Source organism: Labrus bergylta, chromosome 1, assembly GCF_963930695.1.
Source record: "Labrus bergylta chromosome 1, fLabBer1.1, whole genome shotgun sequence".
NCBI lineage: Eukaryota > Metazoa > Chordata > Actinopteri > Labriformes > Labridae > Labrus > Labrus bergylta.
Window position 1 is genome coordinate 12,545,290 of NC_089195.1, and position 14,445 is coordinate 12,559,734.

General features: G+C 41.0%; 1 protein-coding gene across 1 annotated transcript; it reads left to right on the forward strand.

Annotated features, from left to right (window-relative positions):
* The first annotated feature begins 9,560 nt into the window (after positions 1 to 9,560).
* LOC109999789 (trace amine-associated receptor 13c-like) lies at positions 9,561 to 11,139 on the forward strand. Its single transcript, XM_020654922.2, has one exon. The coding sequence runs from the start codon at positions 9,561 to 9,563 to the stop codon at positions 10,554 to 10,556; it is 996 nt and encodes a 331-aa protein (XP_020510578.1). The 3' UTR covers positions 10,557 to 11,139.
* Positions 11,140 to 14,445: the final 3,306 nt, after the last annotated feature.

Consider the following 14,445-nt stretch of genomic DNA (forward strand, 5'->3'; position numbering starts at 1 on the left):
AAATCAAACTACAAATTAATTGAAGTTATTTGTTCTTTCAGAAAGAGGCGTTTTCCTTCTAATCACATTTATAAGTATCAGTGGTGGTCTTAAAATACGGAGTCCAGACAGTCTGAGACCGAGACTGAGACCTTCAAAAAGTGGTCTCGAAATCAGTTAGAGAAAAAGATAAATCTCATGGTGGAGGGTTTTTATTGATTTCAAAGGTCATAACGAAGCATCAGTATTAATTTCAGTCTGATTCATGAGCAGCTTAAACTTTGTACAAACATATTTATTTTTAAGCAAAACCAGAGGTGAGATTGTTTGTCCTAAAAGCAGAGAATCAAATCATCTGTGATCTAAAATCAGTTTCTTATCGGTAAATGTCACTACAGGGGATTTGATAATAATACTACATTTTATTTATGACACACTTTACATTTAAAGCAATAGAAGCAGAAGAATCAGAGTAGACAGAGGTCAAACATGAGCACAGGAACAACCACTACGAGCAGCGGTGTTCAGACAATGTTCCTCTAAAGAGAAAAGGTTTTTAGACCTGTGTATTGAAGGAGGCAGCAGTCTTTGGCGCCCTCAGGTGGTCAAGGAGAGTACTGCAGGATCGTTGGATTGAATTTGAAGTCGGCAGAAGTCTTAACTCTGAATGCAGAGGGTGCCGAGGCTCTTCCTTTGCGTTCTGGGGCTTCAGAGTTGAAGGCTCAGGCTGTTTTTGAAACCACCTTTACTTTACTACAAGGACATACTGAGTTGATGAGATGGATTCAGTCACTTTGACGCATCTCGTTTCAAGAATCTGCAGATTTTTTTAAATTTAGAAACTCAGGCTTTGTTTTGTGTTTGATGTCGTGAGGTCAGGTTTTTATCTGTCAGGTGCCTTAAAACAGGTGAAACAAAGACCATGGTGTGGTAGGACTGTGATTCTAGAAATTTAAACTCTGATATGACAACTGTTCAAATTAAAACAAATGTTGAGAGCTGTTCTGATACCACGGCAAGAAGAAAAGAAGTCAGAGGCACCCAGCGCTGGTGTTGTATCAAGACCGCACTAAGACCAAGACCATGACATACCCGAGACCAGAGTGCTCCGTGACCAAGACATTTAAGGATTGAGACTAAGGCAGGGCCAGACTTAGATTTAGGGACATACAGGGTCTGTCGGTCACTCTTCCTTTTTCTCGTTTTGCAAAACGTCTGTTCTTTTTGAAACTATGAATCATTAAAATAAAAGATTGTGTCATTTTAAACCCCTGGTTATAAAAAGTTTAACTCTCGGGCCATGGTGGCGTCTTCCTTTCATTTCTATTGTTGGAGGTTGGACAGAAAAATCTTCATGTTGCAGCACTTAGTAAAAAAAAATGAGAAGAATATAAGTGAAAGACTTGAGAGAAAGTATGGTGGCCCTGAAGGTAAACTGCAAAAACATTTTATTAAACACAAAATCTTTAAAATAAATAAATTTTCTGGCACAAACTTCACCAACTAACAAGGTGCATAAAGAGTGAAAGGCTTAGAAGAGGTCAAAATGCTCCAGCAACACTTGTAGTAAGAAGATCAACTTTATTAACAATTTAGACTAGTTGTTAATAAAGTTGATCTTCTTACTACAAGTGTTGCTGGAGCATTTTGACCTCAAATAAATGAATTTTGGAACACACAAAAAAAACATGTTCTTACATTTTCAGTAAATATTTTTTGCACTAAGTATTATTAAGGATTAATAAAGTGAGGGTCTTCTATAAAGACTTTCAGAGACTTTTTGACCTGAACCCCTCCTCATAAAGCAGACAGGCCTTCACATGCTCTGCCCGAGTTTAAATTCTCTCTCTCTGAGAGATTTCTGGAAGCGAACTGTAAAAAGTTGTCAGAGTCCTTCTGGTCTTTAACATCAGGGTGTGCTGCTTTAACAACAGCGCCATCTAGTGTCTAATTGGTCTCATGACCCCTCAAGGAGAGGCTGAGCTCAACCACAGAGAGAGAGGTGAGGTCTGCTTCATGGAGTCTTAGACTGATTTATAAAAACTGTCGGTGCAGTTCATGAGCAAGAAATGATCTCACCGCAAGTTCAACACATGACCAGGACAAAAACAGCGTCAGTCAGAGATCAGTTTTTCACACATACGAATGAGGTCCCGCATTATATCAGGACGACAACTTCAGTGATGCATTTCAAGCATGCTAACACCAAGATTGAACTAATACCTGTTCATTTCAGTTATACCCCCCCACCTTTTCACTGCTGAATGTTTCATACTCAAAGCGCTTTCACACCGCACTTTACATCTTCACATTATGCGTCTTAATGTTTGTACTGTACCTTTTTAAGGGTGATATATTGTGAAAGCCCAGAGCAGCATGAGATATCAATTTGCAGTGCACCCGGTCCGAGGGCAACGGCATGTCTCATGAACAACAGAAATGTCAGAGCTAGGTCTAGTACGAAAACGAAGAATTGACATCTGGTCACACTTCACATATGACAACAAGGACAACAAGACTGTCTGTAAACCGTGTGGAGCAAAAATCGCTGGGAAAAACACCACCAACTTGAAGCAACATTTACAGACGACTCATCCAGAAATACATGCAAAGGTAAGCATATACGCTCAGGTTATTTTATCAGATAAACCACTGTGTTTCCGCTAAACTTGGAATAAAACAGAAGCTAAAGGAAACCACCTCTGAACTGTATTGATTAGAAGATTGTCTCGCTGAATTAATATGAGTCAAAATATTCAATGTCCTCAAATTGAATCAAATCTGTACTATTACAGTAGATGTTGTGGTGTTGTATGTATGACTGGAAAGAAAGAAAAAAAATCACAACTTGATTCCCCCTTTAGTCACCCTCACAGATACAGAAGACGTCTGATGACAAAGATGACCATGGGCCAAGTGGAAATAAAGCTAGTACTGCAACCCAGCAGCAGGCCATCTATACAGCTTTCCTAAGTTCTCTTTATTTTTCTTAATGTTTTTGATTTTGCACAGACAGGAGAAGACAGTAAGTTCAGAGTTAGGTGGTTATCTATTTCAATAATATTGTACTTCATCTTGAAAGAATGTCATATTTTTTTCAGGGAGCATGTATATTCATAGAGCAGGCCTTATGCTTATTTTATGTGAGATTATCTTTTGTGAAAAAGCCATGGTCATGTTATTGACATTAAGAATAAAATACATGTTTTGTATTACAACCGTTAAATCTGTGTCTGTATTGCATATTCAAACCTTAATACCATTCCATAAAGAAAGAAACATTAGTCGACTAAGTCCACTGTAGATTTAGTCGACTAAAATCTGTTAATATTTAGTCGACTAAAACTAGACTAAGACTAAAAGATTTCAGATGACTAAAATATGACTAAAACTAAAGGTTGTGTTATTCAAAAGACTACGACTAAATCAGAATTTACTGTGAAAATTAACACTGGCCCAGAGCCATATGATCATTAAATATCTATAATAAGATGTGCAAGCTTTTCATCTTGTTGATTCATTGATTTGAATCGCTGTATGAAGGTCTTCTTAACTTTAAATATTAGAAAAGCTGTTTACACACACTCTAAAGGGTTGTGTGCAGTGATGGAGCAGTAGATATTATATATTAAACATATTTCACTGTATGGACCTGATGTGCTACGTTTGGGATGTGTAGAAAACACATTTCCTAACATGAGATTCTGATCCTGTCAGTTTACAGTCACTCAGGAGATTTCACTTGTAAATTAAGTTACAGCGCTGCCGTCCTACTGACATGAGCCCTGCGTCTACCTTTATGTAGAGACGCACTGATCGTATCTGATCAGTTGAGACCGCTGCAGGGGTCTAATAACTAAAAGAATAAGTGCTACTGGCTCAGCGTTTGCCCATAACAACTGTATTCCACGCATCATTGTGACACGTGAACTGTTTCTGAACAAGACGGCACGTAAATGCGTATGCAGGTGAACACAGGTGATGGCCTTTACTCCAAACTATCAACAACTAAGCAGAAGTGTCCTACAAGTTCTGCATTGGTCTGTAAACCTTTCTGCGTTCTAACCTCTCTCCATTTTTCAAAAGCATCTCCAAAATTGATCCTAGTTTGAGCACGTTTCTGCTCGTGGAGCTTATTAGAAACATGCAGAGGCTTTTTAGGTCGGGTACAATCACTTCTATCTGAACCAGTTCTCTTGTTGCTTCCATCGCTGCAATACCTGTTGGTTTGACCTGATAACTGCTCTCATATCTGGCAAACCGAGGGGCGTCCAAAACGGCCGTTTGATGGTGCCTTAAAACCGCCTACCTTCTCTGGTCCAAACAAATCCAGAGCATTCAGGACCAGAATCTAAAGTTAGAAAGAGGACATACTGGCTGCTGGATTGTTGTCAGAGAAGCCAGCACTTCAACATAGCATGTTTCCTTTATGTCTGATCATATAGTAAGGTCACTTCATCATTTCACTCATTACACATCTTACTGGTTGGTCCTTTAAGCCTTCATAAATATAAAGTGGGGTAAAAAAGAAATCTGTCACAATCTTCGTTTTCTTTTACCACATCTGTAAGAAGACACCTTTTTTTGTTGGATTGTCTGCATAAGGCGATGACTTCAAGAAACCCTAAATAATCACAATAATTGCCGTTCTTGTCATTTGTTCACAAAGACATTTAATTTTAATATCTGCAGATTAGGAATACAATGATTTAAGTTTTTAAGACTTATTCAGACCAGCTGAAAACACAAATTCGTCCTCAGCACCAGTGTATTCATTAACACCTTTTGACTGTATCCTCACATCAGTTTCAACATGTAAACAAACATGCTGCTTGACAGCCGTGTTGTCGTACCAGAGGGAACGCGTTAATAACAGTGGTAACACTTCGAACCACAAGTGAGTTCCAGTCAAAAGGTGTTAATGAATACACTTTAACATCAACACATGATGCAACAAACCCCCTCCTCACACGAGAGCCTTCACTACAGACATGACGAAAAGACAACTGAACTTTTTATCACGAACCTGAAAACCAGACAAACTCTGAAAAACTCAAACATCAGATGCAGTCAAAATGCCTCTCTGTAACATGATAATGTATGATACCATACCATAAATACATTCAAGTCATTGCATCATGGTGACACACAAGATGTTAAACAAAATAAGCTTTTGGCTTTGGCTAACCTGGGAACCATTTTAGGAGAAAAATTAAACTTGACATGTTGGAAATACACCAGTAGGTCATTTTTAAACCAAATGTAAAATAGGGCAAGAAAAGTCTTGCCAGTCCGAGAGGCCCAATCACGCCCTATTCAAGGCTTAGGAAGTAGGTTCTCTCTCGATGATGGTATACCGGGACAGGACAGAAGAATTGACCTTTAACCATAGCTTGATGTAAACGTACTGACAGATAAAGAAGGGGACCTGTCTCCAAAGCTTTAATTAATTCCACTATTTCTGGACTTTTCCTTAGCTATTTTCGAGGACACAGAAGATCTCACGTGTCAAATGGACTTCTTTGCAGCATTGACCAGTCCTTGCAGGTTGCATAAAGGCAGAGGTGTCAAAAGTATTCACATTCATTACTCAGGTAGAAGTATAGATACTAGGGTTTAAAAAGACTTCTGTGGAAGTTGAAGTATCAACTCAAGCTTTTTACTCAAGTAAAAGTTTAAAAGTACTGGTTTTAAAAATAATAGAAATATAAAAGTAAAAGTAATGTAAGGGGGAAAAATGCCATTAAGGACAAAAGCTTAGGCCACGCCACAGGGGCCTATAGTGCACTACCCCACTTCCCCCCCCAAAAAAACATTTTTTCTGAAGGCCATAAATGACTAAATGTTAAATTAAAATGTTAATGTTGAAAAATTTGGGATGCACCTGTTTCAGGCGCATTTATGCCCATTGAAATGCAAATACATTAAAGAACCATATATGTGTACTAGTGAGCATTAACATGTGTTTCATGGAGCGGAAGATATGATGACTAGTTGCCTATAAGTATTGTGATGGTGCAAAAAGTCAAACTTCAGAGGCATGTAATCAATAGCCTTTATTGGAATGTAGATGTACATCCAAGCTTAGCTGCAGGAATCTGTGAGGGCAACGGATGTAAGATAACAAAACTGGTACAATCGTGCTTCAGCACTGTACGGAGCAGCCGAGCCTAGTGTGAGTGCGCCTTGTAACTCCCAAACCCTAGAGGTTAAGAGGCTTCAGCTCTGGAATGAATCCAGTTTCCACATCGTGGTTTGTCTCCATGACTCTTCAAGCTTTCACTATGAGTTCTCCTCAAGCTCCTCTTCAGACACTTGTTTCAAGGTCCTGGTAAAAATGTAGATCTCTCCGATTTCAGCCTCTTAACGAGCCTGCAAACTGTGTTATGTTATGTTATGCCATGTTTGGTTTCAAAAGGTTGTTCCCTGATGAGAAGGGGAGGTCAAGTTTTGAATGGTGTGTTCATGTTGTATCAGGGCGATTGTCTTTCTGTTTCTAGTCTCCGGGTTTCTGTTCCTGCTCTTCCAGCTTAGAATGGTTTTCACGCATGCGGAAAATTCAAGAAAATGTTGTGGAAGCTGCACCTGAAATCTTGCTGGTTAGCTAGTTCACACACATGTACCGGCTTTCTCTGTTGAACAGGAGGGGCGGCCTCAGGAGGCAGGAAATGACTTTAAATTAACAACATTGAAGTGGCGAATAAAACAAGAGTTACGTATGTAACTACAGGTCTATGAATTCGTACTGACCGGCAGAGGCAGTTCTTAACACTGGATAATATCTGTCTCGTTCATGCGCAGTCACATGTGACCAGGGATGACGCATGACGTAGCTTAAATGGCCCGCGTCATCACGTGAGACGTCCTTACAGAATCTTCTCGCCAAGAGTGACAGAGAACTCTGGTGGTCATCCAGAATTCATAGAATTGTAGTTACATACGTAACGCTCGTTGAATTTCATTCTTACTGACCGCCAGAGGCAGTTCTTAACACTGGATGACTAATACCAGCATGGTCACGAGGAATCCCAACTCACCGTGAACGGTGTAAAGATGGGCAAAGGTACATGGTGTGGCCCAAGTGGCTGCAGCGCATATCTCACTGAGAGGGACCCCCATAGTGCTGCCCAGGAAGAGGAGACACTCCTGGTGGAATGGCCCCTGATATTAAGAGGCAGACTCCTTGACCCGTGGGCCTCCTCAATTGCCATAACTATCCACCTGGAAAGTCTCTGTTTGTCCTTTCTTGTGGCCCCCATAGCAGATAAACAGCCAATCAGAGTGGTGAGGTTAACTGGATGTAGTGTCTCAAGGCCCTAACTAGGCAGAGCAGCTCTGCTGAATTGGCTTCCTCATCCTGCAGGGATGAGGGGAGATAAGGGCCGTTTCTGAATAGCCACAGTTCAGTTGGCAGTACTTTTCAGTATGGAGTTTCAGTATACTGAACTTTCGTGGTCATTCAGTAGACATTTTTTGGGTCCACCTCAGTATACAGAACATTTCAGCATGGATACTAACTTCCGGGTTTTATGCAGTATGGATCGGATGCATCCTTTCATGAAATGAATTGTATTTGACCACCCACAATGCTGTGTGAAATTAAATGTAAATCGTCACTTCACGTGTGTAAATGACCTAAACCTATTTATTCTTAAGATAACTATTTCCTTCAAGCCCTTGTTTTATTTGTGCCTCTTTACAAAAAGGGTATTTTATTTTGGTAGTCACTTGGCAGAAGTGGAGGTCATAACTGAAAGTGTTCGACTTGACATGTAAACACCGGGTAACAGGTTAATTTGACTGGAGCAGAGAACGAGGGAAAAGATTGCAACATTGCTCTTCAACATATAAAGTTCTTTTTGTGATAATTTAGCACCTAGCTGGAACGGGAACAAGGTATTGTGTGTGTTTTGTTGTTTATGGTGATTTTGTGCAATTTAGCTGCCTCGTTAAGGTTAACGGTCATACTTTTCATCTTAGTCACGCTACCCTGTTAGCGCTTTAGCTGTGGTTGTTTGTATGCTAAAGGTTATATAGCATAACGGTTTGTGTAAGTAAACTTTTGATTAATGTCCTTGTGTGTTGTTAACATGTCACACAGATAATTATTTGTTTCTGATGGCTCACTTTGTATTATCTGTTTTGTAAGAGCTAATTTTATGCTATTTGTCTGTCCTGTAGCTCTTGCGGTGTTTCAAGGAGAAAAGGAATACGTTTATGTTCAAAATATGGAATAAGGCCGAACATAATTAAAGGCTTATGAGAAACATCAGTACGCTTCATCATTGTCTGGCTGGGGTTCGCTACAACAATCCAAATCAAAACAAACGAGCATGGATTAATTAATTAATTAATTTTTAATCTTAATTTAAAGTCCTTACTGAGGACTCGTCATCTCCATCAGGGAAAACCATAGAGGGCAGTGGGTCAAGGACCTCGAAGCAAACAGGTCCACCTCTGCCTCGCTATATCTGCGCCATATCTCCTCTATCACCTCTGGGTGGAGCCTCCACTCCCCCGAGATAGGCTTCTGGCGAGAAAGTCGCCACCACGTTCTGTGGCCCTGGCAGGTGCATGGCCCTGAGGCTGGCAAGGCGAGGGAAAGCCCATACAAGGAGCTTTTCCCTGCACCACCCGCAGCCGTGGTCACACAACCGTGAGACAATCGACCTTGTGGTGCAAGCACGAACACTTCTCACAGTGAAATAATCAACCAAAACAAAACCCTAAACCAGGCTCTTCTCAAAATTAAAACACTGCCCAGCTAGGAAGGGATAATACTTACCTCACCATTCCAACTTCCGAGCTAGCAACAGCCAGTCCGTATTGTTAGGCGCTGATAGCCCCAGCGAAAACACTGGTCAGACAGCTCGGTACGGTGAAACAATGTAGCCGTAAGTGCTTAATCGCAGCCCTTGGAGGCTGAAATTCAAAAGCTCCAACCATGCGGTTACAGGGATCCAAGCGAAAAGAGGGTAGAAGAAGAACATATTGCAGCAGGTTCATTACGTGCACAAAGATTGTACCAGACAGACGCATACAGTCTGGTCGTGCATCAGATGCAGGGTACAGACATCATCTCTCCCTCCCTCTCGCTTGTGCTGAACTATCCTAAATATTTCCTGCTGTGTTCTCACAACCTGCTCAAAGCGACTTCATGCAGAAAATTTGCGAGGTGGGCTGGCAGGAAAAATCCAGGGTTAACTCTGAATTCACACATGCAGCACATCCCGAAAAACTTCTGGATGTTTGGAAGTGTTTTACATGTTTGAGGGCACCATTACAGTTCAGATGTTTTGTGTCCTGGTTTTTTTTAGTTGCACGGTTAAAACCTTTGTGTTGTGTTGGAAAAAGACGGTAGAAGGGAGGGGGGAATAATCAAGGGAGAGGTGAGGAAGAGGAGGAGAGATCAGAAGAAAGGACAATACTGACTACAGCCGCCCATTTGCCTATAGAACTGACAGGGATGAAGAGGATGACTAGGGAATTGCCGTCAGAGATAAGTGAGCTGTGATAATTCTGGCACTCAGAGAGCAGACTGAGCTCAGCAGGATCAGGTCACCATCTCCCCTCAGAGCTGGATGGTGGATGACCAGCAGGGAGCCGAGCTCTGCTACCCTCAGCGCCTCAACTCGTCTTGCAGGGGTATAAGGCGCCCTCGCACTGAGGCCATCCTCTCCTATGCTTTGCTCTCTTCCATCGCTGTCCTCACTGTTGTTCTCAACCTGCTTGTCATCATCTCCATCTCTCACTTCAGACAGCTTCACACCCCCACCAACCTGCTCCTGCTCTCCCTGGCCATCTCGGACCTCCTTGTTGGGCTGCTGGTGATGCCGGTGGAAATGGTGCGGCTCATAGAAACCTGCTGGCTGCTGGGAGATCTCATGTGTGCTATGTCTCACATTATAGCCTTCACTCTTACCTCGGCCTCTGTGGGGAACATGGTGCTCATATCGATCGATCGCTATGTAGCTATTTGTCATCCTCTGCAGTACTCCCACCAAATCACTCGCAGTCGAGTGGAGCTGTGTGTGTGTCTGTGTTGGGCCTGCTCAATCCTTTACAACGGGCTGATCTTAAAGGAACATCTGAGGCAGCCCGACAGATATAACTCTTGCTTTGGGGAGTGTGTGGTGGTGATTAACTATGTTATAGGAACAGTAGACCTCGTGTTCACCTTTATCGGCCCCTGTGTGGTCATCCTTGTTCTGTACATGAGAGTGTTTATCGTGGCAGTGTCTCAGGCTCGTGCCATGCAGACTCATATTACAGGGGCTGCAGTCGGCAAGGTTCGAATCAACGCAGTGAAATCAGAGAGAAAGGCGGCCAGGACTCTGGGCATAGTCATACTGGTGTTTTTGATAACTTTCTGTCCATATTACTACCCCTCTCTTGCAGGACAAGACATATCAAACAGTGCATCGTCGTGGGCCATCGTGACTTGGCTGCTGTACTTTAACTCTTGTTTGAACCCTCTCATATATGCTTTGTTCTATCCGTGGTTTAGAAAAGCGATCAAGTTCATTGTCACACTGAAGATCCTGGAGCAGTACTCGTCTCTGACTAACATACTTTAAAGATATGATGTTTATCACCTGTTTAGCCTGAGTGTGAACAATTATCAAACATCTGTCAGGTATGCAAAATGATCAGTGTACATGCTGAATGTTTTATGTCATATGTTTGATGTCACTGAAACAAAGAGAAAGACGTCTAGCACACTGCAGGCTCCAGAAATATATTCCACCAGGGTGACGAAGAGCAGGTGTTGCTCAGACTGTCACCCCAGTGAAATACGTTACAGGGATATTGAAGCCCTGAGGTGTGCGAGCCGTCTTTCTCTTTCACTTTTTTTTGCTTGACTCTGAACCTGTCCTTTAGGTTTGGATGTGTGATTTCTGGATTGTTGTACATATGTTTGATATCACACTGTGCATTTATGCCTTTCCTTATTTCTCCTTTGCTCTACTCTCTGTAAGCAGTGTGATGTTTGAAAGATTAGGGACTCAGTTTGAAGTCGAGAGCTGCAACGTTTACTAAAACAAAAAGGAATTCTTGTTATTCAACTTATTCAAAGTCTTTTGTTAAGCAAAAATGTGAATGTAAATGTTGTTTCCCCCGTTCTAAATGTGATAATGTTCCATGTTTCCAGGTTTTTGGGGGGGCTTTGTATCATCTAAATGAAACTTTTATTCAAATTTAAGATTAAAACAAGATGATGATCCATGAGTGTGATGAGATGTGAAAATTATTGTTGGCTGCAGCCGTCAGAAAAGGATGATCAGGTGACAGTTATTAGAATATAAACAAATAGATTCAAACACACCTATGAAATCCAAAACACATGTATAAAGGACCCTGAACCATCCCATACAACACACACACAAACATACACACACACACACACACCTGTTCCTAGAGCACACACACACACACACACACACACACACACACACACACACACACACACACACACACACACACACACACACACACACACACACACACACACACACACACACACACACACACACACACACACACACACACACACACACACACACACACACACACACACACACACACACACACACACACACACCTGTTCCTAGAGCACACACACAAGACCATACAGCAACCGCACATATGCACACACACATACACGCATACCTCACTAAGAGGGGACTATCAGTCTACACTATCCAAGTGTGGTCTTCCTGGTAATTTTAAAAATACAAAAAAATTAATACCACATTTACTTTTGATGTGTTTAACTATAATATTAGTTAAAATATAAAGATATTTCTTTTAAAACAGGTTGCCAAAAGGGAACTTGCAGGCTTGAGGGATGTCTACATCTCTCAGAGGGAACTTCCATTCAATGCAGTGGGGGGGTCAGGCTTTCACCTCATGAATACTTGTTGACTGCAAAATCATTTTATTTCTTTTAAATAGTGGATGATTTAACCTTAATTTAATCCACATTTCAACATTTTTTTAAATATATTAATTGTGGGAAAAAGCAAGTCACAAGCAGTATAAAATATAATACAGAATATTTAACCTGCAATCAGATGTGACCTGTCAGCATGCACTACTACCAAGGACTGTAGTATCAGCTAGAAGATTTACTTAATCCAGGATTTAATTGTATAAAATATTAACTTAAATGTCTACATATTGTTTAAACCTGTGAACTTAGTTCAAATTAATTTATATTTATGATACACACACACACACACACACACACACACACACACACACACACACACACACACACACACACACACACACACACACACACACACACACACACACACACACACACACACACACACACACACACACACACACACACACACACACACACACACACACACACACACACACACACACAGAGGTAAACTAGCAGCAAAAGGCATGAGAAAAAAGCAGTGTGATGAGACCGCTCTGAGAGGAACTTAAAGTCTCTGCAGACCTCGGGTCAGCGAGCAGTTTGTTCTACAGAATGCCATGTGAGCAGAACTCTTCTTCAGATGCTTTATTGTTCTGTTCTGGCTGATCTCTTTTAAAGTGCCTAAACCTTTAAAACCCTTCATTCATAGTTGCAGCCGTTATTCATCACAGTAATCTAATGCAGCAGGTTGTTTAATGCATTCATGAATCTTTAACATGAAGCGACTGAACCTTTTTTTATTTTCTTTGATAATTTGTTGTGTTTTTTTTGCTCTTGTTAATGTGTTGTTACGCACAAGACTTTGACGGTTATTGACAATTAATCAACAGAGACTCGGAGTGTTTCTTATTCGTGCTTTGAGCTCTGATTAACCCTAACATGTACATACTGCTCATATTCAATGTTTCTCAGTATGGCACCATAAAAAGCATCAAATGTTGCACTACAAATCTATTTAAAAAGTATAATTAGACTATCTGACGATTATCAATGATAAATCCTAACTCTATGTATCAGAGAGCGTGGAGAGTGTATTTTTAGGGTGTACACCACTCCTTCAGGAGAAAATTATTTACTCGTACACAATATCATGTACAGCTGAAACAAGTCCTCGAGTAACTAGATTTCTAAAATGCCTCGAGACTTCATCTAAATCCGCAGACCATGTCTCTGCTCTGCCAAAGAGTACAAATCGAGAGCGAGTTTTCGTCTTTGACACACGCACACTGACACGCATCTCCTATATGGTTTGTATTGGCTTTTTAAAAGATTTCCCTGAAACATTTACGAGACAGCTATTATTCCCCCAGCAACTTTCCTTATTTTAATTGACACTCGCTTAAAGCACGCTGCTCCTAAAGGGCAAAAACTGGTATGTCAATTTTTCACAATCGTCTTTCCCCCACTTTTTGATGATTTCTATGGATTATGAAAACAGTTGGCATTGCGTCATAGTTGGGGGTGGGGTGTCCCGTGGCGGAAAATGATCCTTTCCCCCAGCCACTAATAATGCAAAGGCACAGATTTGAACCTGCGATGCTGGAACTTACAAGCTGTCACGTACCATATTCATTTATTTCTGTATATTGACAAAGAAAGATATAGAAATGAAATGAAAGGAATAGAATTGAATTGTTGTCGTTCCCATATATATTTAGCCGATTGAATCACCGGTAACAGACAATATCACATTCATTTAAAATTGTATCAATTACACGTAACATAAAATTAGTAACCTGGTACTGGACAACCACTAAGAAAGCTCATTTAGCAAAACATGGGATGCATTCCACTTGCCTTTTAACTGTTAATCCTACATGGTCCCCTTGAAACAATCTTACACAGTTTGTATAAGGTAAAAATTATGTTTAAGTTAACTGTACTGCAGTGATGCAGTTCTGACTACAGGCCTACACGTTTAAATTTTGGATCCAACTGGCAACTAAGCTCTTCCTCCCACTTCCCGTCTCTTGTATTCTGCTCTGTGCTTCTGTGGGAGAACATTTAAAACCTCAGATTTAACTTTCTCAGTTTATTTGTAGAGATGAAGGGCACGCAGCAGGCCTTTAGCATTGTGTCTAGCGGTTTGTTTTCCCCCTCAGCCCAAACCAGATGTGATGTTTTGTGGGAAATCAGACGTGACTCTCTCAGCAGAAGCTTGTCAGTGACTCTGTCACTCACTCAGTTGAGTCCCTGTCATTCACTTATTGCCCCCTCTGTCCTCCTGTTTCTGGACAAAGTAACATGTGCTTTGAAGCCTGTTAGTTAAAAAAGCAGGGTGGAATCCAGACTTTTTAGACTGGGGTGGCCCAGCCCAGGCCCTGACTTATGCAGGGGTGGCATGAAGTTTTTGTGCAAACAACAAAATGTTTATTATTTATTTACCCTAGTTAACAAATTTATTGACATAACAAAAAAGTACAAATCTTTTTTTTTTGATGAAGTAGTTATTTTGTTCCCTGCTCTGTCACAGCTCTGCTGTATGGATCTCAGCTTTTTGCATTGACTCA

Bases quoted from the DNA above. Each gene is read 5' to 3' on its own strand.
- LOC109999789 (XM_020654922.2), top strand. From the start codon at position 9,561: ATGGTGGATGACCAGCAGGGAGCCGAGCTCTGCTACCCTCAGCGCCTC.